The sequence below is a fragment of the Schistocerca nitens genome, chromosome 1 (assembly GCF_023898315.1).
Source record: "Schistocerca nitens isolate TAMUIC-IGC-003100 chromosome 1, iqSchNite1.1, whole genome shotgun sequence".
Classification (NCBI taxonomy): Eukaryota; Metazoa; Arthropoda; class Insecta; order Orthoptera; family Acrididae; genus Schistocerca; species Schistocerca nitens.
The window spans coordinates 578,794,686-578,822,350 of NC_064614.1; the positions used below are offsets into that span (position 1 = coordinate 578,794,686).

The following is a 27,665-nucleotide window of genomic DNA, read 5'->3' on the forward strand; positions in this document are numbered from 1 at the left end:
GTGTATGTGGAGAAATCTTTCTTTTGGCCTTGTTTTATGAATCATTCAATACATTACTTGCAACAATCTGTGTATTTGTTCAACAAAAATTTAAACAATATCATCCTCTAGTAAACATCAAGCCCTATCCAATTGTGTGTTGTAAGTCTGTCGGTGTTGGGCTTTTGTATCATTCATTACTGAGTTCATAAACAATTTTAACATAAATTTTAACTTTTATAATAATGACTTTATGCACATAGTAACAATTTTATCGAGCTCATCTCATTAATATGAGTTCAGTGCAGGATTTAGATTTTTCCTACTATGTCAACAAGTAGTTTTAGTGTTTCAGTGAATATTCTAAGCTGTAAGATGCTCAGTTCCTTGCCATATGGCTACATTGCCTTTAAGTTTGCATCAGCACCTCCTCCCTACCAATTTCAGGTTTTCCATGTTGCTAGGCTGCAGCAGCTAGCTTGTCAGCTACCCCACCTCCTTACACTGACCAGCATCTGCTCACTTATATGGCCCAGTCAACACATGGCATCTTGTCAGCTACGTATTGCTTAACTAACATTCTGAGTTGAGTACAAATTGAATAGTAGGTAGGATAAGGCCAGAATTAGAAGAATATCAACTTTAAAATTATTTGTCATGAAACTTTCTCGTGATCCTTTCCATCGTTTAACACTATGTTTTGAAGAATACATCATAACACACAAAATTATCAATTACACAAACTTTTCATAAAAATGTCTTCTTTCACACCACACTTTTCTCAACAATGGTTATCACGATACTCATCTCACAACTACTGAAAATTCACCCAAGAGGCAAAGAGATCAGTGATGCATTTTGCTATATAAAGATGTTGCTGGAAATTGTTCTATATAACCAAAGACAATTTTGTGTGTAATTTATCATAATACAGTCGAGTAACATTTTTTATATCAATTTGATGTAAGAATAAATGTATTATGTACAGTGAAATATTACACATGCACGTATTTCATAAAATATTTATTACTTTGCACATAAAATGTTTGTATTTCATGTTTTGTTGATAACATTATAGCTTCTAATGCAGATAATGGTTTGAGAATGAATGAATAGTTCTAAACTAGTCACTAATAAAAATATTATTTGCAACTGATAGAAATTTTAATTAATAAATTACAAATACGAGGGTCATTCAATAAGTAATATCCCACATTAAAAAAGACAAACATCCTTGTCGGTGATTCACATTTGATGTTTGTTCTGGGTGCCAGTGAAGTTTCGAACTTTTCTGGCAGATAGCAGAGCTGTAGTACAGTGTCAAAATGGCGTCAACATATGACTCACATTACAAGCAGCATGCTGTTATGGAATTCTTGTGTGCAGAAAAAGAAACCGTCTTGAACACCCATAAACATTTGTGTGCAGTGCAGTGTATGGTGATGATGCAGTTGATAGGAGTGCAGTGGGGCAATGGGTAAAGAAAGTTACGGCCTCAGGAAATGCAGAAACTGAGCTCCATGATCAGCCAGGCTTGGGACGTCCTGTCACAGCCACTGCTCCAAACATGCTGAATCGTGCACCCTCAGACTTCCATCTCTTTGTGTCACTTACAGATTCTCTACAGGGAACACACTTTGAAGATGATGAGAGTGCCAGTCATGCAGTGAAAACATGGCTACGTCTACAAGACAAGAGCTTTTACCAGCTGGGAATACATGCTCTTCCACAACATTGGCGTATGGCCATAGAACGTGATGGAGACTGCATAGGAAAATAGGACACGGACAAGACCTGTTGATGAATATTGTCACAAAATTCTGACTCTTAACAATAAATATGTTCTGAGAAAAAAAAAGTGGAGCATTACTTATTGAACGACCCTCGTATATTGAGTTGCTGATACTGATACCAACACAATGTTGGAATTAGATAAATTTTATGTTTATTTATGATTTTATTAATTAGAATTATGAATGTTATTAGTGGTCATAAAGAATTACATAAATACTACTACTACTACTAATAATAATAATAATAACAAATCACGTGGAGGCCCGGGAAAAGAATAGGCCTCCGGTATGTTCTGCCAGTCGTAAAAGGCAACGAAAAGAACAAACCACTAATAGGGCTAACCCCCCTTTTAGTGTGATGAGTTGGTTCAGGACAGAACTAAAGAAGCCTCGGACAAGTGCCGTCATGGTCAGGGACGACGCTTGAACCCTATGCCCGCCCACAATGGTAACAACACTGCTAGCCAACTGGAAAATGATTTAAATCCAAATAGAGGTGTTTTGCAGGATATGCTTCCTGCAACCACCCTAGAAGGAAAACAAAGACAGAGGATGAGATGGTCAGATGAAGTTAATCGACATCTCATGTTCTGTTATTACCAAGCAACAAACCTAGGAACCAACACAACTGGATACAGATCACAAGTATACACAACATTTATTACCCAGAATTAAAATTTTTAACAGAACAACGAGTAGCTGATCAGATCCGTGTAATAATAAAAAATAACAGGATACCCCAGTCAGAATTAGAAAACATCAAACAACAAGTACAACAAATACTGGAACAAAATAATGTGCAATCAGAAGAAGAAGAAAATACAGTAATGGACTCAAACATCCCAGAGCAAACAAACAAAGAACAACAGGCATCAATTAAACAATTGGAGGAAAACGAAATCTTAAGACAGCCACCAGAGCAAGTACAAATAGAACACGAAGTGACACACATGTTAGATATAGAAGAAAAATTTCAGCTGACATATATAGAATACAAAGACACAAATACAGACATTAGACCATTCTTGCATAGACTGCCAAATAACCCACAAGTCGAAACAACAATAAAAACTGTCAACACAATCATACACAACAAAATAAATGAAAACACAACTATGGAAGAGTTACAACTACTGGTTTATATAGGAGCACTCACTACACTAAATATACACACTAGGCAGAGATCAGAACCAACCAACACACAGAAGAAACCCACAAAACCAGCATGGCAACACAGGCTACAGATCAGAATAGAAAAACTGAGAAAAGACATCGGACAGCTAACACAATTTATAAGAAATAAAATGTCAGAAAAAAAACGAAAAAGGTTAGGTAAAATCTCACAACAAGAAGCGATAGAACAATTAGATGAAAAGAAGCAGAAATTACAAGCATTGGCCAAACGACTTAGAAGATACAAAAAAAGTGAAAATAGAAGGAAACAAAACCAAACATTCAACAAAAACCAAAAGAAATTTTACCAGACAATAGATAACACACACATTAAAATAGACAACCCACCAAACATAACAGAAATGGAACACTTCTCGAGCAACATATGGTCAAACCCGGTACAACATAACAGGCATGCACGGTGGATACAAGCAGAAACAGGCACATACAAGTTGATACCACAAATGCCTGAAGTAAAAATTTTGCAACATGAAGTCACCCAAGCAATTAATTCTACTCACAATTGGAAAGCTCCTGGAAAAGATAAAATAGCAAATTTGTGGCTAAAGAAGTTCACCTCAACACATTCACATCTAACTAAATTATTTAACATATCTAAAAACAAAGATGATGTGACTTACCAAACGAAAGCGCTGGCATGTCGATAGACACACAAACATACACACAAAATTCTAGCTTTCGCAACCAACGGTTGCCTCGTCAGGAAAGAGGGAAGGAGAGGGAAAGACGAAAGGATCTGGGTTTTAAGGGAGAGGGTAAGGAGTCATTCCAATCCCGGGAGCGGAAAGACTTACCTTAGGGGGGAAAAAGGACGGGTATACACTCGCACACACACACATATCCATCCACACATATACAGACACAAGCAGACACTCGCACACACACACATATCCATCCACACATATACAGACACAAGCAGACAAATTATTTAACAGTTACATTGCAGACCTATACACATTCCCTGATACACTTACACATGGAATAACTTATCTGAAATCTAAAGATCAAGCAGACACAGCAAACCCAGCTAAATATCGCCCCATAACATGCCTACCAACAATATACAAAATATTAACTTCAGTCATTACACAGAAATTATTGACACATACAACACAGAACAAAATTATAAATGAAGAACAAAAAGGCTGTTGCAAAGGAGCACGAGGATGTAAAGAGCAACTGATAATAGATGCAGAGGTGACATATCAAGCTAAAACTAAACAAAGGTCGCTACACTACGCATACATTGATTACCAAAAAGCTTTTGATAGTGTACCCCACTCATGGTTACTACAAATATTGGAAATATACGAAGTAGATCCTAAATTGATACAGTTCCTAAACATAGTAATGAAAAATTGGAAAACCACACTTAATATCCAAATAAATTCAAATATCATCACATCTCAGCCAATACAGATTAAGCGTGGAATATACCAAGGAGACTCATTAAGTCCTTTCTGGTTCTGCCTTGCTCTGAACCCACTATCCAACATGCTAAATAATACAAATTATGGATACAACATTACTGGAACATACCCACACAAAATCACACATTTGCTATACATGGATGATCTAAAACTACTGGCAGCAACAAATCAACAACTCAACCAATTACTAAAGATAACAGAAGTATTCAGCAATGATATAAATATGGCTTTTGGAACAGACAAATGTAAGAAAAATAGCATAGTCAAGGGAAAACACACTAAACAAGAAGATTACATAATGAATAACCACAGCGACTGCATAGAAGCAATGGAAAAAACAGATGCCTATAAATATCTAGGATACAGACAAAAAATAGGAATAGATAATACAAATATTAAAGCAGAACTAAAAGAAAAATACTGAAAACAGAATTGACAGCAAGAAACAAGACAAAAGCTATAAATACCTATGCTATACCAATATTGACCTATCATTTGTAGTAGTGAAATGGAGTAACACAGACCTATCACTCATATAAATACATCGGCTACACCACTGCAATTTCATAACCACTTCTACAACCCTTTAGATTACGTAACATCAACAGATATGAAGAAAGTAAATTGGAAAAAGAAAACACTACATGGCAAGCACCCGTATCATCTAACACAGCCACACATCGATCAAGATGCATCCAACACATGGCTAAGAAAAGGCAATATATACAGTGAGACGGAAGGATTCATGATTGCAATACAGGATCAAACAATAAACACCAGATATTACTGCAAGCATATTATTAAAGATCCCAATACAACAGATAAATGCAGACTTTGCAAACAACAAATAGAAACAGTAGATCATATCACAAGCGGATGTAAAATACTAGCAACTACAGAATACCCCAGAAGACATGACAATGTAGCAAAAATAATACATCAACAGCTTGCCTTACAACATACACTTATAAAACAACACGTTCCCACATACAAGTTTGCACCACAAAATGTACTGGAGAATGATGAATACAAATTATACTGGAACAGAACCATTATAACAGATAAAACAACACCACATAACAAACCTGACATCATACTCACCAATAAAAAGAAGAAATTAACACAACTAATCGAAATGTCCATACCCAATACAACAAATATACAAAAGAAAACAGGAGAAAAAATTGAAAAATACATCCAACTGGCTGAGGAAGTCAAGGACATGTGGCATCAGGATAAAGTTGACATTATACAAATTATACTATCAACTACAGGAGTCATACCACACAATATCCACCAGTACATCAATGCAATACAGCTACATCCAAACATATATATACAATTACAGAAATCTGTAATTATTGATACATGTTCAATTATCCAAAAGTTCCTAAATGCAATATACGAGGGCAGTTCAATAAGTAATGCAACACATTTTTTTTCTCGGCCAATTTTGGTTGAAAAAACCGGAAATTTCTTGTGGAATATTTTCAAACATTCCCGCTTCGTCTCGTATAGTTTCATTGACTTCCGACAGGTGGCAGCGCTGTACGGAGCTGTTAAAATGGCGTCTGTAACGGATGTGCGTTGCAAACAACGGGCAGTGATCGAGTTTCTTTTGGCGGAAAACCAGGGCATCTCAGATATTCATAGGCGCTTGCAGAATGCCTACGGTGATCTGGCAGTGGACAAAAGCACGGTGAGTCGTTGGGCAAAGCGTGTGTCATCATCGCCGCAAGGTCAAGCAAGACTGTCTGATCTTCCGCGTGCGGGCCGGCCGTGCACAGCTGTGACTCCTGCAATGGCGGAGCGTGCGAACACACTCGTTCGAGATGATCGACGGATCACCATCAAACAACTCAGTGCTCAACTTGACATCTCTGTTGGTAGTGCTGTCACAATTGTTCACCAGTTGGGATATTCAAAGGTTTGTTCCCGCTGGGTCCCTCGTTGTCTAACCGAACACCATAAAGAGCAAAGGAGAACCATCTGTGCGGAATTGCTTGCTCGTCATGTGGCTGAGGGTGACAATTTCTTGTCAAAGATTGTTACAGGCGATGAAACATGGGTTCATCACTTCGAACCTGAAACAAAACGGCAATCAATGGAGTGGCGCCACACCCACTCCCCTACCAAGAAAAAGTTTAAAGCCATACCCTCAGCCGGTAAACTCATGGTTACAGTCTTCTGGGACGCTGAAGGGGTTATTCTGTTCGATGTCCTTCCCCATGGTCAAACGATCAACTCTGAAGTGTATTGTGCTACTCTTCAGAAATTGAAGAAACGACTTCAGCGTGTTCGTAGGCACAAAAATCTGAACGAACTTCTCCTTCTTCATGACAATGCAAGACCTCACACAAGTCTTTGCACCCGAGAGGAGCTCACAAAACTTCAGTGGACTGTTCTTCCTCATGCACCCTACATCCCCGATCTCGCACCGTCGGATTTCCACATGTTTGGCCCAATGAAGGACGCAATCCGTGGGAGGCACTACGCGGATGATGAAGAAGTTATTGATGCAGTACGACGTTGGCTCCGACATCGACCAGTGGAATGGTACCGTGCAAGCATACAGGCCCTCATTTCAAGGTGGCGTAAGGCCGTAGCATTGAATGGAGATTACGTTGAAAAATAGTGTTGTGTAGCTAAAAGATTGGGGAATAACCTGGTGTATTTCAATGCTGAATAAAACAACCCCTGTTTCAGAAAAAAAAAATGTGTTGCATTACTTATTGAACTGCCCTCGTAACATACCGTACAGTTAAAAGGAAGTGATGCTTGATCAAGGTCCGCGTCACTTTCCATTCTTAACCAGACTTAACGTCTGAGAAAGTAAAGAAATAATAATAATAATGATTATAATAATAGAATAACTACTAACACAACTACTACTACTACAGATTTTTTCAAAATTATAAAATATGTATAACAAAGAGAATAAAATTTTCAAAACTATGTGCTGGACTGAAACTCTAGCGTGGAACGTTTGCCTTTCGCAGGCAAGTGTTCTGCCAACTGAGCTACCCAAGTGTGACTCACAACCTATCCTCAAAGATATACGCTCATTTCACTTTTTACTTCCATGAGAACCTCATGTCCTACATTCCCAACTTCACAAAAGCTCTCTTGTGACACATGCAGGTCTATCAATCCTAGAAGAAAGGACACCATGAAGATGTGGCTTAGCCACAGCCTGGGCAATGTTTCCAAAACTAAACATTCACTCTGCTGCATACTGCGGACTGATATAAAACTTCCTGGCAGATTAAAACTGTGTGCCAGGTCAAGACATGAACTCAGGACCTTTGCCTTTCACAGGCAAAGGCAAAGCTACCCAAGCCTGACTCATAACCCATCCTCACAGCTTTACTTCGTCAGTACCTCATCTCCTACCTTCCAAACTTCTTAAGTTTGACAAACTTTTAGTATTACAACTATTTTGTACAAAACAGTTTTTATTTCATATTTTCACATTTTAATATAAACAAATTATTGTGATTTACTATCTATTTGAATATAAATGAAAACAAAAAATTAAATGTTGTGCAAAACAATGTTACTGAATCATGTAGTGACTTTATTGTGTGTATCATTTGTTGCTTAAACTACATCACTTCATTATTAAAGTCATAAAATAAATTCTAGCCACAATTTAGTAGCAGTGTGTCCTTTAGAGAAACTGGAAATTCTTACGATGTTCTCTTTTATGTAAGGAGCATCATAATTAATATGAATGGAGGCTTAAAAGTAATACATATGGCCACAGAATAAAATGGTTTTATTAAGTTTATTCAATTTCCCTCCAAGTTACATCCAATGGCTGCAATGTACTTGTCCCAACAATCTTCCCATGGTTAGAAATGGTTTTGGAATTCAACAAATGGGATGCTGTTGATGGTCTGCTATGACTTTTCCTTAACTTTGCCTGCATTAGGTAACCCCTCCTCCTTCACCTGGACATTTCCATTGCACATTTTCATAAAGTTTCTTCAAAACACCCAGGTGAAAGTCCTGATTAACAGTTTGTCGTGTTGGAAAAAATTATTTTGCACAATGCCTATCACACTAAAGAAACAAATGAGCATCATACTCATGTGTTGTCGCAATTAGCTTGCCTTTTTGGCATCTTTTAACAGTGGTGTCATCCACTGGCTTTGCTGCTATTTGAATCCTTTAACTGCAGCACTGAATCTCATTAGTTGACACAGTATAATTTTCTTATCCAGTCTTCATTATGATAAATGACAATGTAATTTTTTCTGTTAGTCTATTGTGAGTAAAAATCACAGAAATGTAGTAGCAATGCATCTTTGTTCAGTGTTCTCATAAAATGAGCAGGAATGCGCTTTGTGACATGGAAGACAACTAAGATATCTAATCAACTGCTCAACCACAATCTTCAAAGAAAGTGTTTCTAATCTTACTTTTTGATAGTTAAAGTGAATTAGCTTGAGGCTTGTCTCAGTTTACATTTCTAGCCTATCTGAAATCTGAAAACTGCTCACAGCATTGCATTTACCTTAGAGGGTCACTTAAAACATCTCTTTCAAAATGGCTAGTCTTACCTGCAGATTCCGTTAAGAGATGGCGAACTTGATTACATAACTAGAAAGTGTACACAAGGCAACATCACTCCACTGGCTGAAGAATGATCCTGTGGGTCAACATGCCTGCCATACTGGAATTTTGGTTATTTTTACCTCCCCCCCCCCCCCCCTTCATAATCGGAACATACACAAAACGAATCGGATGCTGTTTTATATCAAATAATAAATTTGATATCTTATGGATTGCCTGTTTAACTGAATAACAATGCATATCCTCATTACATTACACGTTTACACATTTATCTACTGCAGAGGTGGCAGCAGTTTCACTAATAAAGTTTGGAGTAAAATGCAACAAACAGAATTCTGTAGTTAAAACCTGCCAATAAATGCACCCATCTGCGGCATCCTTGCTGAGGTTCCTGGTGTGCTATTTCAAACATTTGGTTTTTTGACGGTGCAACTTGTATGCTCAGTTATAATTCCAATGGGAAGTGCAAGACTGTAATTTCAAAGGTTTCAAGTTAAATCCTGAATTGGTCTACAGGCTTTTACTGGTAATATTTTTTGTGGATGAAGAAAGTGAAATTGTTACATAATAAACTTAAATTAAACTGAAGGTTGCCCTACAAATGTTGTAAAAGGCATACCCCTTCCAGCAGCAGCACACCTTGTAAAGCACAACAGTGTTATAAGCAACATTCCGGTGGATTATCTGTGGCAGTACAAGATACTTGTTTCAAACAGCCTGGATACATTATTTTTAATGTTTCATGGAAGATCAAAACCTAAGTCTTCTTTACATATATGTGGGAATACAATACAATTAACATTTAAAAAGGGTCCCGTTTAAATTGCTTAGAAGATAAAGGTGTAATTAGTTAAAAGTGCACAGTATATGAAAATACAAAACATAAGGGCATAAACAAATGGTCAATATCATATCCTGCAGAATGATTAGTCTGAAACCCATCCATCCCCCTTGTGGCACCAAAGACGACAGCAGTGAGAGGATGATCAGGTACTATTTTCTATTGTCCTTTCCCCAGAATTTTGCAGGAATTAAAAAAAGTTTTTGGTTATCTATCTAGAAAAGACCATATGTTCTTATGTGGTGGAAAAGTAATTTTTTGACTGAACTAATGATCTCTTGAGAAGAAAAATACTACCCGTTAGCAAGAAAGTAATACACTGACAGATACTGTTTGAACACAACAAGTCGATGATTCACATCATAGCTCCAATAAGCCTCTCACAGTGTTTTGCTTTTGGGGGAACCCAACCAAGACATTTGTCAACAAATACATCCCACTTTACTTTTCTCAAATTCCATCTCAGTCATGGAAAGGATGAAATGAGTAGGATATCTGTCCATATTTCAATTAAGATTGGATGGTATTGACCGTGTCGGAAGTCTTGTAATACGAACTGCGAACTATGGAGAGGTAATTTATTTTTGTTAGTTGTTACAAAACATAGAGCAGGATTATACTCCTGTCTCCAAGCTGCTGATAAGAACGTTACTTTATCTTTTGCATTAGACACCAAATGTAAGCTATGGTCTTCTGCCCAATTTACAACGGCTTCCCAATTTACAACGGCTTCCCCATTTCCATCAGTTTCCTTGTACTTCCACAGATGTGTATTCTTGATCTACGGTCATACGTATGTTGCCGCTCTATAAGCACAGTGTTATGTTGCTCCTAGTATTCAAAGCCAGGAATTTTTCTTCTCCGATTCATTTGCTCTACATTTTCAATATGTGTTTCCTGAACAACAACATCGATGTTATATTTTCATAAAATCGTCTGTAAGATTTCGCATCTTGATTTACTTATGCCTTCAATGTTGATTTGACATATCTTGATGACAGGTCCAAAGTTTATAGCCGGAGGGTCCTGAGGAGAACCATCTGAGTCCATGTCTTGTAACAAATTCATTTTAGCTAGGAGATCTTAGAGATTACCTGGTTGCCCCTGCTCCTTGGCTTTAGGCATTTCCTTCAAGTGGCTGCTGTTCTTTAGCACCACCCAGAGGACATGTGATTTATGGTATGTCACAGACGTGAACAGCTCCAGAGTCCCTTCCCTGTAATCTCTCTGGTAGCACCATGCAACAGCACTATTGAGTACTGCTGAACTAGTGTTTTCCTATCTCTATAATCACATTTTATTAAAATGAATATCACACTAGACATTTGGGGCCATTCTTTTGAATGAACATACAAACATTTCATTTCTTGTGAAAAACAAATAATTTTTCCCCCCATTGATGATAGGCAACACATGAAACACACAATGAATGGTATTTGTTTGGGTTAGATCCATCTACAATATGCAAACTATTAGCTGTCTATGTACCGGAGAAGTTAAAAATCTGTTCAAGATGATTAATGTTAAGCAAATTTTACACTCCTGAGTGCAAGTGTTAAGACAGGGACTTTCAATAAAGTAATCTCTTACTTAGTTTTAAACTCTCTTAACATTTCCAAATTTCCAATTTCATGTAAGATGCCTAACGGCAACTCTATCCTCAATCCTAGAATGGGGTGCATACTCAATTTGCAAATTAAGTTTTAGTTCTACTACAGTGGTTCATCCTAAATTGACTCATTTTATTAGTTATAAAGCTTACTGAGAAGTGTATGTACTGGTACATAAAGAATCCCACAGTCCCTAAAGAGGCTTCTGCAAGGTGCTCAGTAAACAATCATGCTTAATATTCTTACTAGTTGCTTCAATAGAATAAACAGTTTATTCATCCTAACTGCATTGCCATGGAAATTACCCCACAAGGCACTACGGAGTGAAAGAAAGCTAAGAATTGTGTCTCCAGATCAGCATAGTGGGAGTAGTTGGTTAATACAAATTTGGCAGAACTTCAGTTAACTTATCCACAGGGTGCTGCCACTTCAGTTTATTATCCACCTGGATACCTAGAAATCACACATGTGGAGCTTTATTTAGTATGTGCCACTTGATATCTGCTTGTGGTGAGAGTGCTACAGAAGTTCTGAAGAACTTAAATAGGTAGATCCCTGAAGAAAGAGTTTCACTGTCCCATTTCAATCCATTTACAATTTTTGATGAACAGTTTCTACTGGAGAATCAAAATTAACTGTCAGTTATCCATACACTGTCCAGTGTGGGACTTGAAAACTACACATTGGTCTTTGGTTGTACTATTCATCAAATTGAACGAAACGAATACTTGAGGCAACAATATTCTGAAAAGGATAAGTTGCTACATGCCATAAAGATGGTATGCTGAGTTGCTGCTACACATTGAGATTTCATCCAAAACCTTCTTCATAAAAGAAACGACACACATATTCACACAAGCAAGCACATCTCATGCAAACATCACCACTACCTCCAGCCACTCTGGCCAAAATATTTCTGGCCGGAGTGGCCGGAGATTGCGGTCGTGTGTGTGTGAGGCATGTCTGCTTATGTGGATGTGTGTGGAGTTTCCTTTCTGAAGAAGGCTATGGAAAAATCTCAATGTGTAACAGTCTTTTGATTGTGCCTTGTCTGCAACTCAACATGTCATCTTTACAGTGAGTAGCAATCTATTCTTTTCATAATAATGTTGACATTCCAACCAGGACTAACATGTGATGCCACTAGTCTACATACAACATACACACACTAAGTACTATTAACCTACTTTCAGAGTACAAATTCCAATACAGATAAATATAACACAGGTAACAAAAAAATTCAATACACCAGAGAACAGCGATAAAATACATCTCGCTTGCAAATTCAAACCACTAATTACCTGCTGTCATGATGTTTACCCCTGTGGCTACTGATCCAGTAAAAGATATTTTTGCAACATCTGGGTGGTGACACAAGTGTGACCCCGTTTCACCTGCACCCTATGGAGGAAGAACTTATTTCATTACTTTTGTACACAATCACAACAGGGAAAAACAAAAAATAAATACATTTGTGTTTATAGAAGACAGACAATGGCATGAAAAAATAAATCCACCCCCACCCCTACACAAACAATGCTCATCTCTCCCAACAATGGGGTCACACATATAAAAAGTGCACTAATATATGAGGAATGTCTACTTCCTTAGGTGGTGAACCCTCTGACAAGATAAATGGCACAGGATCTATACAAAATAACTTTACCTGTACCTGAGCAGGCAGTGTAGTTGAGGAGGGAACAACAATAGTGATGGGGGTGGCCACTGCATGGCAAGGGAGGTGCAGTTCAACAGCTAAATGTCACTCACAAGCAGAACTCGTAAGATACAGCTAGTGAGTCTACAAACAGTCATATCAGCAGGTTATGCCAGTACAACCAATAATTCAAATCAACTGTTTTTAATAATAAACACAATAGGTCACACGATTATGCTAAAATTGCAAAAGAAGGAGCGATTTATTTTCACTGACTTGTAACCCTTTCTTTTTTCCCTTCCTTTCATATTAAAATTAGATTATTTTGCCAAAATATAGTTTGGTTTACACAGTTTCACATCACTAATGCAGTTGTAATTGACAGAATCCTGAAACAGTCTATTGTCAAACAAACAACTGAGGACAATTAATGTCAATAGTCTCTGTAAAGCTCAGGCATGTTATAAAAATAAATGTGTAATTTCTTCACTTATGTTGTTGCAAGCCTACACTAATTACATTTTCAGCAGCTGTTGATGGCTCTTAAAATAATTACATTGTTGAAAAAAATCTGCTCCACTTCAATGCTATCATTTGCCAAGAACTTATTCTTAGTATCTCAAACTGTTCATGAATCTGAAGGCTGTTATGAATATTTCACTTATTTTATTTGTGCACACAAGCGGAAGTGAGTGCCCTATATATGATCCAGTTTCTTGAGATTGGAGGTAAATATAAATCTCATCTCCAGTTTAAAGAAAAAAATCATTAACCTGCCTACATTTTGCATGCAGCAATATTTGATTTCACAGACACCAAACACAAACTCACAGCAGCCTCTATTTTTCATCATAAACTTTTCAAAATCTGTAAAGTGGCTTACTTAATGTCAAAATATCACAATAATTATGACCATTAACAAAATGAGAGGCAGTTCATCATGAAATTCATGAATGGGGTTATGACATACAAGAGAATCAATCTTTTTTACCAAATAGTTTCCTTAAAATCATTTGAGAAAGACTCAGAGCAGGCGATGTGCACATGTCTGCATTCCTGGAGTGTGGTGAGTCAGCCACCAACTGTGTCAGAGTGGGCAGATAATGTTTTGTTCATAATGAGCGAAGTCAGATGACAGCAAACTGAGGCAGCCTTTGGAACATATGGGTAGATTCATCAGCATTGAGACTGAGAATGCATTTCTGTGCAGGTGCCAAATTACCTTGTGTGAGCTCTACAATACATCCAACAACTAAAGAGACAGATTCATTAAGTTTTTTACAATGACATAACAATCACAATACCATCTGAAAGAAAGAATGGACATAGATAAACAGAATGCACAGTACCATATGCCAGAAAACGCCCTGCAACTCAATAGCTAAATAAACCGCTCCTCTGCTAATGCAAACAATCCATACCAATACTTTAGAACTCTGCAGATGATAAGTACCTTTATCTACATACTTTGTTCTGACACTGCTCCTGGTCATAATTTATAAATTTTTAATTATCTCTTTGTTTCTGTTTCTACCTCTTTCTTCTTCGTATCTTTTCTCCTTCTATAAATTTTTAATTATCTCTTTGTTTCTGTTTCTACCTCTTTCTTCTTCGTATCTTTTCTCCTTCTATTCCAGTTATTTCTTCCAGCTCTTGCTTCTCTTTGCCTCTGTCACACCTTCCCTGAGTATATTATCAAACTCAACAATTCTCAGAACTGTCAGTGCCTTCACTTTTGCTGTAAATCACTACAGTAATTTCTCAGGACTTAAATAGTATACTGGTGGTTTCATTTACTTTCCCTTCCCATCTGTCAAAGTCATCTCCACTAACCTTGAGTTTTAGGTGGCTCTGCACCAAAATGTATTCCATTCTCATTATTCCTTCCCCTAAATTTTAACTCTTTACGGCAGATTCAGAAAACACAAAGTCTCATACTTTTTTTGTTACTGCAAGCAGCTGTACTACAGTGTTTTGTGGTAAGTTTAGATTTCCATAATTTTTTTCTGGTTAAAAAAAAACAGTTTCTTATTTGACAAATTTATGTTTTAAAGTACTTCCTATGCTATATTTTCCAATATATGCACACGGTGCCAAAACTGGTACACCTTACTTCCTTATTGGTGTGAAATTTCTTGCCCTATTCTCATCAAGTTCCAAATACTGTTGGCATCTGAATTCTCCAACTGAAGCTTTGAGAATAGTACTAGATCCAAACCTAGACATTCTGTTTCACAAAAGTGTATTTCATGGATAGTGCATAGCACAGATACAGTTCATTGAAATTATCTGAATCTCAAAAAGCAACACCAAAAACACTGATTACTTTTCTTATGCTCTGCAATGCCTTTCTGTTTGCATTGTTCGTATGATGTGTAGCCAAAAAGTTTTAATTGTAATATTTTTAAAAAGTTACAAAAGTACTGTTTTGTTTATTTGCAGGTCCAGGTCCAGGTACACATTGAAACCCTCACACCCAAGCACCATAACAGACCACCAGAGGGGCCAAGACAATATGGCACAGTCCTCTGATAAAGTGGAGTATGTAGGACAAGCTTTAATGAAGTTTTAATTATCACTTCCTAAAAATAAAGTTGCATAATTAGTTTTATCTTTGTTTTCAGGTAGATATCTGCAGTGCTGGTACACACTGCAATCCCTGCACCACAGTATTGTAGCATACCACTGGAGGAGGCAAACCAAAATGGCATCACCTGACTCTGCTTCACAAGTGGGTAATAGCATTATGTTTTGGCCCCTGTAGTTGTGTATTACACTCTGAGATGCAGAGATTGCAGTGTGCGCCAGGAACATACACATGTGGTACCTGAAAACAAACAAAAAAATTGCTATATAAAAAAAATAATCAATCTTTGAAAATATGATATGGATAGATAAAAATCCCGCCACCAGGCAGTGGCAAGAGAAAACACATAAAAGATATGGAAATGACTGAGTTTTTGGAGTCAATAGCTCCTTCTTCAAGCAGAAGGATTGAAGGAAAAGGTAGAGTAATGATGGAAAAGGACTGGTGTGATTTAGGAAATGAGAAGACTTATGGAAAAATAACCCAGAGCCCCGGGTTAGTGGAGATTTGCTTGACAGGGTGAGAGAAGCCTGTCCAGTAATTCTCCTCTGCTCCAGGGTTCTGGGAGACTTTTCCACAACTCTTCCCATTTCCTAAACTTAATCAGTCCTTTTTCTTCATCCCTCTTCCTTTCCCTTCAACTCCTCTGCCAGAAGAAGGATCCATTGGCTCTGAAAGCTTGTGTGTTTCACATGTTTTGTGTGTTTCCTCCTGCCACCACTTGGTGTAAAAATTGTTACGTAACTTTTTTTTTCTGAGCTGATGTATAAAACTTTATAAACTGTGTTAATGGTATTTAATTAATTTTCCTTTTGGATACAGAACTTGAAACAGCCAAATAAGGTATATAATAATGATTTTTTAATGACACACAAATTCTGGAACATGAGAGAATCATTACTTTATATCTACACATTCAGAAAACAATTCCTAACACTTACATTCATATTTGATGATACAAAATTCATCTTTTTCAGAAATGTTTTCTGTACTATAGCCAATCTGCACTTAATATCACTTCTACAGCAGAGTCCCACTAATCTGAACGTTCAGTCTAAGTATGGGAAACTGTGTGGTAAACTGCTGTACGTACACACTATTTTAATTGACACCGTACAGTAAACATGTATTAGAAAAATTGGCATGAAAACATTAGATTTAAACAATGCATAGCAATGAAAGAAAAGCTGTCAAACTTACTAAAATGCAGCGGGCATTTTATCCCTAATTATTAGATGACAAAAACTCAGTCACTGTTTCTTGATCTAATGAAGACAGTCCGTTATATGATGCATAGTTTCGCCATCATCTCATAAACATCAAATCAGCAGGTGTAGCAGTGGGCTGTTGCTCCAAATAACGTAGCATGAGGTCAAGGGCTTCTGCTGCGTCACTGTGTGGCACCAGCTATCCTTTGTCACTTTCAGGCTCATTGTTGCTTCTGTCAGAGCAGTCCACTTCTTCCTGGTCTTGAGTCACAGCAGCAACTAAATCAGCATCAGTAAAGTTCTCCACACATGCCCCATCCACTGCCATCCACTCATCTACGTTTCCTTCACTAGCTTCTTCACATCCAGGGATTATCTGTATCATTTGTAGTCGATTTTCCTCTTCATTTTGAACTAGGTTGTCCTGAAATTCAAGAGATGTCCACAGTTTTCTCCATGATTTTCCAGAGTATTTTCTGAAACATTCTGCCATGCCTCAGTGGCCCAATAAACAACATCCTTCACACTAGTCTTTGAAAATTGGTTCCTGTAAATCAGTTATAATGTTTGCAGTATGCCCTGGTCCATTGGCTGTAGAAGTGGTGTAACATTCGGTGGCAAAAACTTTGCCACAATTTCTCCATCACATAATTCCTCAGTGCTGGGGTGAGATGGCAAATTATCAATCAAAAGGATTGCATGGGAGGGACAAATGATTTTCCTTAGAAAACTGTCAAATGGAGGGAACAAACTGGCCATGAAACCATTCTTCGAACAGCTTACCATCCATCCACGCTTTTTTCTGGTTGCGTTAATATATGGGCAGGGACTTCATGTTGCAGGGCCTAGCAGATTTGCCAATCAGCATTTAAGGCAGCTTGTGATTACCAGCAGCATTGCTGCACGCTAATAAAGTCACACGATCTTTGCACATTTTAAAACCAGGAGAATGGTCTTCTGCTTTTGATGCCAGGGTTTTTTTTTTTTTTGTAAGGCCAGTCTCGTCAGTGTTATAAATTTATTGGGGAGAATACTTTCCCTCTCTTACCATTTTGTCAAACTCACTCAAGTATTCCTTCGCTGCATCACAGTCAGAAGAAAGCTTCTCTCCAGCAATTGTTAGCTGACTGATTCCATGACTTTTTTGAATCTGTCCAATCAACCCATACTCACACTAAAAGACTCATCACCATTCATTAACTTGTTCAGGTAAACAGCCTTCTCTTGAACCAGTGCTCCACTCAAAGGAGTTCTCCTTTCTCTTCCCTGCATAAACCAAAGGGAGAGAGCTTCATCCACTTTATCGTACTGGGACTGTTTTAAATTCTGCCGAATTTCGAGTGTTTTTTCTGAAGACATTGCATAGGACTGCTCAAATTTCACTCGATTCCTCTTCCAATCACAAATGGTTGCTTTACCAACACACAGTTTCGTTTCCAGTTTAGATACATTCTCACCATTGTCTATCTGCCTTCAAATCATTCAGTTTTTCTTTGAGAGTTAATGTTGTAAGTTTCCGTTTACTTGTGATGAAAATATGTACACCACTACACCTGAATGAATACAATACAACTGTTACATGTGCCAGTGATCGATAACTAACATAACCAAGTGCTTTGCGAGCAAAGTGGCACTGCTCTGACCTCAGTCACTACAAAGGTCTCAACAATGCACAACAACAAGGGCAGGGAGTGAGCCATTGTTCCCATTTGTTACCATGGTGTACCGACTTATCTGCTTGGTATACTTCATTCTAGAAACTCATCACCATAATTCCGGCTAATTCGAACAAATCAGTAATCTGAACAAGGTCCGGTCCCCATTAGTTCGGATTAAGGGGACTCTATTGTACTTTGAATAGCGGCTTATAGGTGGGCAGGCGAAGATTGGAAACTGATTAATAATTGCTGCTTGAATAAATAAATAAATAAAAAAGATTGGAAAGAATAATTGAAAGAAATTGGAAGGTAATTTATAAATCTGTACACATATCCTGGTGCTAATATCAACAGACCTTCAATGTCAATACATTGAGAATCCGTATTCAGATTTTGAGTTATGTACTGCTTCACATTAGCTCCATTGTGCGTAGTGCAGGCTATGACTGTGCCAATACAGGAACGCCCCTCCGCTGCTCACGTAGAGTCCTTTTGTCTGCTTTGAACCTCCCAATGCAGGATTCTCGACGCAGGCGAAATGATGAACAGATGGGAGTTACTGATGTAAATATATTAATAAACTTGGCCTTTATAATAACTTTTATAACACTTTTTAATATACGGTCAGAATACACATTTTAAAACAATACACATAACTATTAAAATTCTCTGTCTTTGCACAAATTTTGAAAGTTTGAAGAGGCGTACGATAAACAAAAGAAAAACTTTTTACTTATCTTCATCATCCCATTGTTGTTGTTGTTGGCTCCAAGTCTTGTCTACGTGTACATTCTTGCAGCTGAAATTTTGATTTAACGTTTTGGGTTCCTGAAGATGAAATAACTGATGAAGATTTTCCTTTTGCTATGAATATCTTTTTATTTCATCCTGTTCTTCTAAATCACACTGACTTTACAGTTTTCACTTCTATACACCAAAAATTACATTGTTGTTGACAAGTTTAGAAAAATACATGTGTTTCCATTAGAGGCATGCCCACTACTCACAACTTTCTGCAGTACTAACTATATTACAAAGCATATATAGCATTATACAGCATTGAGAATGGGTAGTTTCTAGCTGAAATCTAGTTCTGCCAATAAAAATTCCAAAGGACAACTGATAGCTGAAATCTATTATTTACAAATAAAAATAATGGTTGCTGCATGCAACAGACTCTGAATGGAGGGTAACCTGATATTACAAAGAGTTTACAAACTTTCTTGACAGGAGAAGAATCTTTACCAAATTATACCATTATTTTTTAAATATATCGACAAACAAATTTCATAATTAGCATTGTATATGTGTATTGTGTATTAAACTGGAGACCTAGAAATGTCGGAGAGGCTCCGTCCCACCATAGCTCTCAGTGGTTCACAACCCCACAATAGGCCACAGCAGTCCACCCACCCCACCTTCACTACACACTGAACCCAGGGTTAGTGCGGTTCTCAGTGGACCGAACACCCCCCCCCCCCCCCCTCCCGGGACTGTCTCATTTCTGACGACTGTAACCGAAATTTTTGCATGGTAGAGTAATTGTGGTGTACGCGTGTGTAGAGACAGTGTTTGTGCAGCAATTGCTGACATAGTGTAACTGAGGCGGAATGAGAGGAACCAACCCGCATTCGCCGAGGCAGATGGAAAACTGCCTTAAAAACCATCCACAGGCTGGCCGGCACACTGGACCTCGACACTAATCCACCAGGCGGATTTGTGCCAGGGACCGGTACGCCTTCCCACTCGGGAAGCAGTGCATTAGACCACACAGCTAGCCGGGCTGTCAAAAATTAGTGTTAGATTGTACAATTAACAATATGAATTTTAAGTATGTCATGAATTTCATAATTTCAAATATTTCTAAAAGAAGAGTAATTTTAACCATTAGTAGATATCTTTTTATACATTTTAGACCAATAAATAACACATCATATACAAAATCACATGAAGTTCATTTAGTTAAACAAATGAGAATGTTCAACTATACCAGATCCGAGAGTATACATGGTATCTGTTATTTCCATACACAAAAAAAAAAAAAGTTGATGTTAAAGGAAGGTGACTCATTCTAATATCCCCCTCACAAAATTTGGAAACAGAATGTTTACAATATTATGTGGCAGACTATAAGATTTGCCAAACGGTCTACAAAATGATGCCCAGGATAGCAGATAGATGTATAGAAGTATCTGATGCATAACATATTACAGAGAACATGAGAAAAATATGTACTACACAAATCATAATCTATCCATATATCAGGATATGGCATTCAGATTTTTAGACCTGTGGAAATACTGTCACAAAACAAATAATGCTAGGTCAAAACTACAATATTACACCACTAAATATAGAAATAATTACAGAGACAATGCAAATTACTAGAATTATAAATTATACAATCAAACCTTCAAACTCTTCAAAAGAGAAGAGAAAAAATATCAGAGCCTAAGTGTACGGTGAGTGAGCCGACTTTAAAAACTCATGACAGGTACAGACCAGCAAAAGAATACTCCATCATGAGTAGGAATCAATCAGCCATATAAACCATAGTATTTACAGACATGTTGACTCATGAAAGAACAAACTAATTGAAAAATATTAGGGCCTAAGTTGATGATGTGGGGATCGACCCTCCCCCTCAAAAAAGAAATGCATTTACTCTGAATAACACTGTCTTTAGGAGTTTGGCTAACAACTCACAAAAATTAGTCACAAATCCAGCTGACAGATGCTCGAGTACATTACCCGGCACCCACAATATCTTGCAAGTTGCCTGGTCCACCAAGATACAGCCATACAGTAGTGTGGGGAGTGGACCTGCCAACATCTTTCAGCTTCTTCCTTAGAGCTCTCATCACATGCTCCAATGGATAGGTAACTTCCTATCTAGCATTCTTATCAAATCCTGAAACATTGTTTTGTGTACTAAATATGCTGATGAATACCTCCTTCACATCACAAGAGATGTTCTTCTTAGTCATTCTAAAATCAGTTACACGAGATTTATGTTACTTGAGATTAAAAAGTGTTCACATATGAAACATTAATAATCAGAGTTAAATGAAATTAAAAAATGGACTAATAAGGTAACACTCAGACACTATTACTAATCTTTACGGTACAAGTTATGAATATTGTCCCATTTCAAAATTGCAAAAAAATCTACTCATTTTGTCTCATGGTATGTGTATCAAATTCTAAAGCACAAACCTAATACAGAATTGTACCATAGGTTTTAACTCAGTCAACAGACAAGACAGAACTTCTAAGTTCACATCACCTTACATACTAATTTCCACCCAACAAAACACAGTTATCTAGTCTTATGCAGATGCATATATGGATAGATTTAAACACAGTCAGCAGATAAGATAGAACTCTAGAAACTACATGATCTTACATACTACATTCATGGCAAACAAAACACAATTACATTGTCTTAAAAATCTGCAGACATAGTGAATATTGTTTTCTAGACTAGGGATCATTATGCATCCTAAGTTCATATGTATTGTCCTCTACACTAAACATTAACAGTACTTGGCATTCTAAATACTTGCTTTGCTTGCCAGTAGCTCCTGTTATCTTTACAAGTGCAATAAACATTTACACAAAATTCTTACTATACCAGTACTGGATCTCATATCTAAATTGTTCAGATATGTCACAAATTGGGCTACCTGTATCAATCAAACAGTTCCCTTCCCACTAATCAATCTTAATCTTAATGTAAGGACATACAAAATCTGAATCATCATCTCTGCTATTAGACACTTCATACACGAGATCACTTTCAGTTTCTTCAAATGCTACACCTACACTGTTTCTGTAGGGTTTTATCAACTTTACTGGTATTATAGCATTACTTTGGTTACACATGTTGTAGACAAAGATTGAACACACTGATTGCGTTCCATAGCACAACCAACATTACTTATTACAGAAGGAACACAAAATATTATTACTGTCAAAATTACATTCCCTATTTAAATCTTCGTTCACTTCATTCCACCAATATGGATGTAAACTTTGACTAACCACAGCTAACTTATTCCAAAATGCACATTTACCTATGTTATCATCAATTTGATCCCAAGAAAATTTCAAAAAGTTTTCACCTTTATTCTCTAAGATTACAGATATCTCATCATTACCATTTGGATCATTATACTGCGTGACATTAATGAAAAACTGCTTTGACTAGAGTGGTATTCCATGACTCTCACTTACATCATCACATACATCCCTTACCTTACATATATTCTCAAATAATTCTGAAACTTCATTTTATTAAACTCCACAAAAACCTGACACTCATCATCATCATCATCATCATCATCATCATCATCATCATCTTCTTCCAAAATTACTTTATCAATAACATAATTAACAACACAAGTCTCATCACCATCAGTCACACTCCACACCTACATTCATTTGCAATAAGACTTACCAACATCACTCATTTCACAGCTCTCATTCACATCTACATAAAAAATACCATATAATTCAGATCCAATACATTTATTACCTATTTTCTGACCAAGAAGAGAAATCATTAGTGCATACTACATAAAAATTCTCATTACTCTCACATTCTGGTTTGTGATTAGTACCTACATCATTATAATTAAATGTAGTATTCCAAAACTTTTGGTCAAAACATAAATGAGAAATCTGATGTTCCTTCTGTTCAACTTCAAATACCTGTGTCACATTATTAATACTGTTATTATTGTCTAATTGTAAGTGCAAATTGGAGGTCCTTTATATGTTGTATTTCCTCCCCCCAAAACTGTGGACCACCGTTTTCAGAACAGTTGCCTCTATGATTGATTCTCCTATTATATTGCCTGTGGTTATCCCCATTATTCCTGTTCTGCTGAGGTTCAAAATTTCTGTCTCTTTACCATTTTGACCACCAGTGAAGTTACCATTATCTATATTTCCATAGTTGTTACCATTGTGATCTCTATCATTTCAGTTATTATGGTACATGTTTCTTTCTACTGCCCTATCCAGCCTGTCTACATATCGTAAAAATTGTTCTAGACAATTGTCAGGTCCATGTACTAAATCCCACTGCACACTTCCTGGTAATCTCCTTTTTAGTGCATTGGTTAATGTTATTTTGTCAAATGGCCTGTCAAGGTGTCCTAATTTCTTAAGCTGATTCTTACAAAATTCTTTCAGTGTACCGTACCGTCCATATTCCTATAATTTGGGCAATTCAGAAATTTACTTTTAATTCTCCCTTGTTCAGCTTCTGACTAAAATTTACTTAAATAACTTTTTTCGAAACTTTGGCCTGTTTCCCACCAACTGCTTTATCTTCAAGGCAGCTTTTAATAAATTTAATATTTTTGTTGTCACTCATGCGTGACACAAAAGTATCTCTACAGTGGTGTAGGAACTCCACTGGATGTAAATTATCTGATGGAAAACTTTTGATTGGAGTGTCTGACCATGCAATACCATTATTTGTATACAGACTTTTGTGAATACAATTTTCCTGAACTACTGAAATTTATTTAAAACATTTACATTAGTTAGTATACTGCTTTCTGCATCTGAAATTTTTTGATGCAAACTACTAAAGTTATGTGCCATTCTTTCTGCTATGGCTTTCTGTTCAACCCTGACATCATCAACATTCTTCACTTGTTGCGCAGGTTGGGCCACAAATTCATTTTCCGAAACAATGAATTTTCTAATACATCGACTTTTTCATTCACACTTTTTAGTACCTCTGACAACCCATTTTTTAGTTCCGAAACCTGATTACTAAGTTGGTCTAGTTTGTATTGTATCCTGTCCATTTTGTCATTGTTTTCAGTTCATTTAATTGTCCTTGTAGTGAAGTAAATTTTTCGGTTAACTGATCATTAACTGCGCTAAATTTGCTATTGTTGTCCATCTTCATTTCCTCTAATGTTACTAAAATCAACTACAAAATATTGGTTTTCACTTTTTCTTTGCTGACTACACTTTCACTTGGTTCAAACATGTCTAGGCTACATCCCACAGCTTTCACCACTGCCCTCATCTCTATTCGTTTTGCTAGCCATCATATGAGTCCACCAAGAAAAATTAATTTCACAAATGGTTTGTACTTATCTTTTTTGATGTCTTTCGTTGTAGTTGTAATGACCTCTTTCAATTGATCCAGTCTGTCATTGTTGATGTTATCTCATCACTGCTGATACAACTTTGTTGGGCAGTTCTTGGGTCTTCTTTCTTCGACTGACTGGAGTTTTGTAACTGCTATTGACATAAATTATTGTTCTTTCTTCTTCTGCAACAGAGAACACTTCATTATCAGTCAACAGATCATGGATGATGTCCACACTTGTAATCTTAACCTCCCATACATCACTACTAAAATTCTCTGTCTTTGCACAAATTTTGAAAGCTTCAATAGGCGTAAGATATACAAAAGAAAAGTTTTTTACTTATCTTCATTATCTCGTTGTTGTTGTTGTCTCCAAGTCTTGTCTAGGTGTACATTCTAGAAGCTGAAGTTTTGATTTAACGTTCTGGGTTCCTGGATTTGCCTGTTGCTATGAATATCTTTTTGTTTTATCCCATTCTTCTAAATCACACCAACTTTACAATTTTCACTTCTATCACACAAAAAATTACATTGTTGTTGACAAGTTTGACAAAATACATGCGTTTCCATCAGAGGCATGCCCACTACTCACAACTTTCTGCAGTACTAACTACATTACAAAGAATTTACAAAGCAAAAGAGTTTACAAACTTTTTCAATAGGAGAAGAATCTTTAGCAAATTATTTCATTAGTTCTTAAATAAATCCAGAAACATATTTAATAATTAGTGTTAGATTGTGCAATTAATAATATGAATTTTAAGTATGCCACAAATTTTGTAATTTCAAATATTTCTAAAAGAAGAGTAATTTTAACCATTAGTACATATTGACTGTAACAAATTAATTTCTTTCCACACATTTTTGCCCAAAACATAAAACATCGTATACAAAACCACATGAAGTTCATTTAGTTAAACAGCTGAGAATGTTCACCTATACCATATTTGAGAGTACCGGTTTTGTAATGTTAGAGGAGGGTGGCCCATTATACAATGGAGCTAGTCATAAGTCCACCTGCTAAACACTGATAGTTACAAACAGGTGAAGATACTGGAATTAATCAATTGAAGAGCAGATCTCTCCTCTTTTTTGTATCAAAACATTATCTTTGGCACAAAACAATTTGTTACTTTACCATTGGCTTATATATATACAACTTACATGTATAAAAAGAAAAGAACAAAGAAATAATAATAATAATAATAATTCATCACAACTGCCCCTCAATGTGCACCGACATCATACGGATGTGCACAGTGTCTGAGCTTGTTTTTCTTTTTGTGGGTTTATAACCCTGGCCGGTACAGGCACAGCCTTTATTTTCAGCCATTGGAGTTATTCCATATGGTTATCCATTTATATGGACATGTCAGCTTCTTTGAACACATACACACATAAGTTTTCCCTCCTAACAAAGTGCTTGCTGTAGCTGCGTAGTCCCATTGTTGTCGTCAGCACCTGCACAGTGTTTAGTTGTGGAGTATGTACGCGCAGCTCAACATCCATCATCATCCCAGTTCATGCTCACATGTTCAATACGAGGCCAGAGTGTGCATGTCATGCATTTATACCAGCTTTCACTGCACAAAGTCCTGAAGCTAGTGTTCAGCAGCATGATCCTTTGTGAAATCTTAGATGCGGTGACAACTGGTTTCCATATCAGCAGTCCGAGGAATTTATTTCACTTCATTGCTCGCACTTATTCAGTAGGGACACCAGACGTACATCTGACATCTGTCAACAAGGTAAGTTCCTTGCCGCTTTTACCACATTGTCGAGCACAGAAAATTCATGTTACACAAAGTATTGCCATCTTTAGTTTATCACACAGACACCCATATACATCACATGCATGCTTAACATTTTACAGCCAGGTCTTGTATGTTTTTGCACTTTGTTTTTGAGCGTCTTTCATACAGTTGCATTACATACAGTTTCTGAAGTGTCCTTTCCACATACTATACACATGATATAAAAAAATACAAATACAATTACAAAATACACTTACCCTATTCATTTGCTGACATGCCATTATCACTGCTTATATACATTATAGTCTGCTTGTCATTTTGTTTTAGTGCATTTTGTTAATTTACAATTTCATTACATTGTTCGATTCCATTTATATGAGTGCACATACTACTCTCATTTGGCTATACATTCTTCATATAACATTCATAGAGTAAAAGATTCTTTTTTCCTGGCATACTTCATTTCAATTTACAGTGACTTCTTGTCGGAGAGTATTTATCGATTCCAAAGAATTAAAGAATTGAACAATAGTCGCTACAATAGATACTACGCACCGTTCAGATAACTATGCATGGCCTTGCCTCTCTAGCATTCTCCAGAAAGGATCTATACACTACCGGGTTGAGGAAATCCCATGGAAAGGCATTTATGTGCTAAGTTGCATCTCATCACTAGACTTAACTGTGATCCCAAGAACAAAATAGTTTGTTGTTTATAAACACAACTCAAATATGATGATACCAATTGTATCAAATGCTTATTCAGTGTTTAAAAGTGCAGTTCAATATTTATTTGTTATGTCCATTGTATAAAGGATCACCATTTCATATGCTGAGGTATACAGAGCTGTATTATTAATACGACATGTTACGTACAATGAGCATAAAACAGTATTTACATAAGTAACAAATGTGCATAAAAATTTCAGTGTAAATCAGGTGTTTGATGCTTTGATGGGTAGTCGATGCTCACAGTAATCAGGTTTTGACCCCTTGATTATTTGGTAGTGTTCGACCTTAGTTCAGGATCATGATATGTGACCTATTGCAACTGTTTTCTTCTTCATGTACTTTCACACTATCACATTCATACATATCGTAAACTTATAACTATATTTATCTTGCGGATTGGTCCTTTCCTATTTTTATATGGTACCTAACACTCTACAAGCATTTATCTTTCTTTAATTTAGGATGTGTCAATGCGTATTCCCTGGAAGAAAAACGTAATACAACTTAAAACTAAATCTTCATAAAT

General features: G+C 36.7%; 1 protein-coding gene across 3 annotated transcripts in view; it reads right to left on the bottom strand.

Moving 5' to 3' along the window:
- LOC126255276 (4-trimethylaminobutyraldehyde dehydrogenase A-like) overlaps positions 1 to 27,665 on the bottom strand; it is a 197,622-nt gene that overhangs the window by 70,236 nt on the left and 99,721 nt on the right. For all 3 annotated transcript variants that reach the window (XM_049955382.1, XM_049955381.1, XM_049955380.1), the window contains one exon: positions 12,727 to 12,826. In XM_049955382.1, coding sequence (XP_049811339.1) covers positions 12,727 to 12,826 — 100 coding nt within the window. The remainder of the gene's footprint in view (positions 1 to 12,726; positions 12,827 to 27,665) is intronic.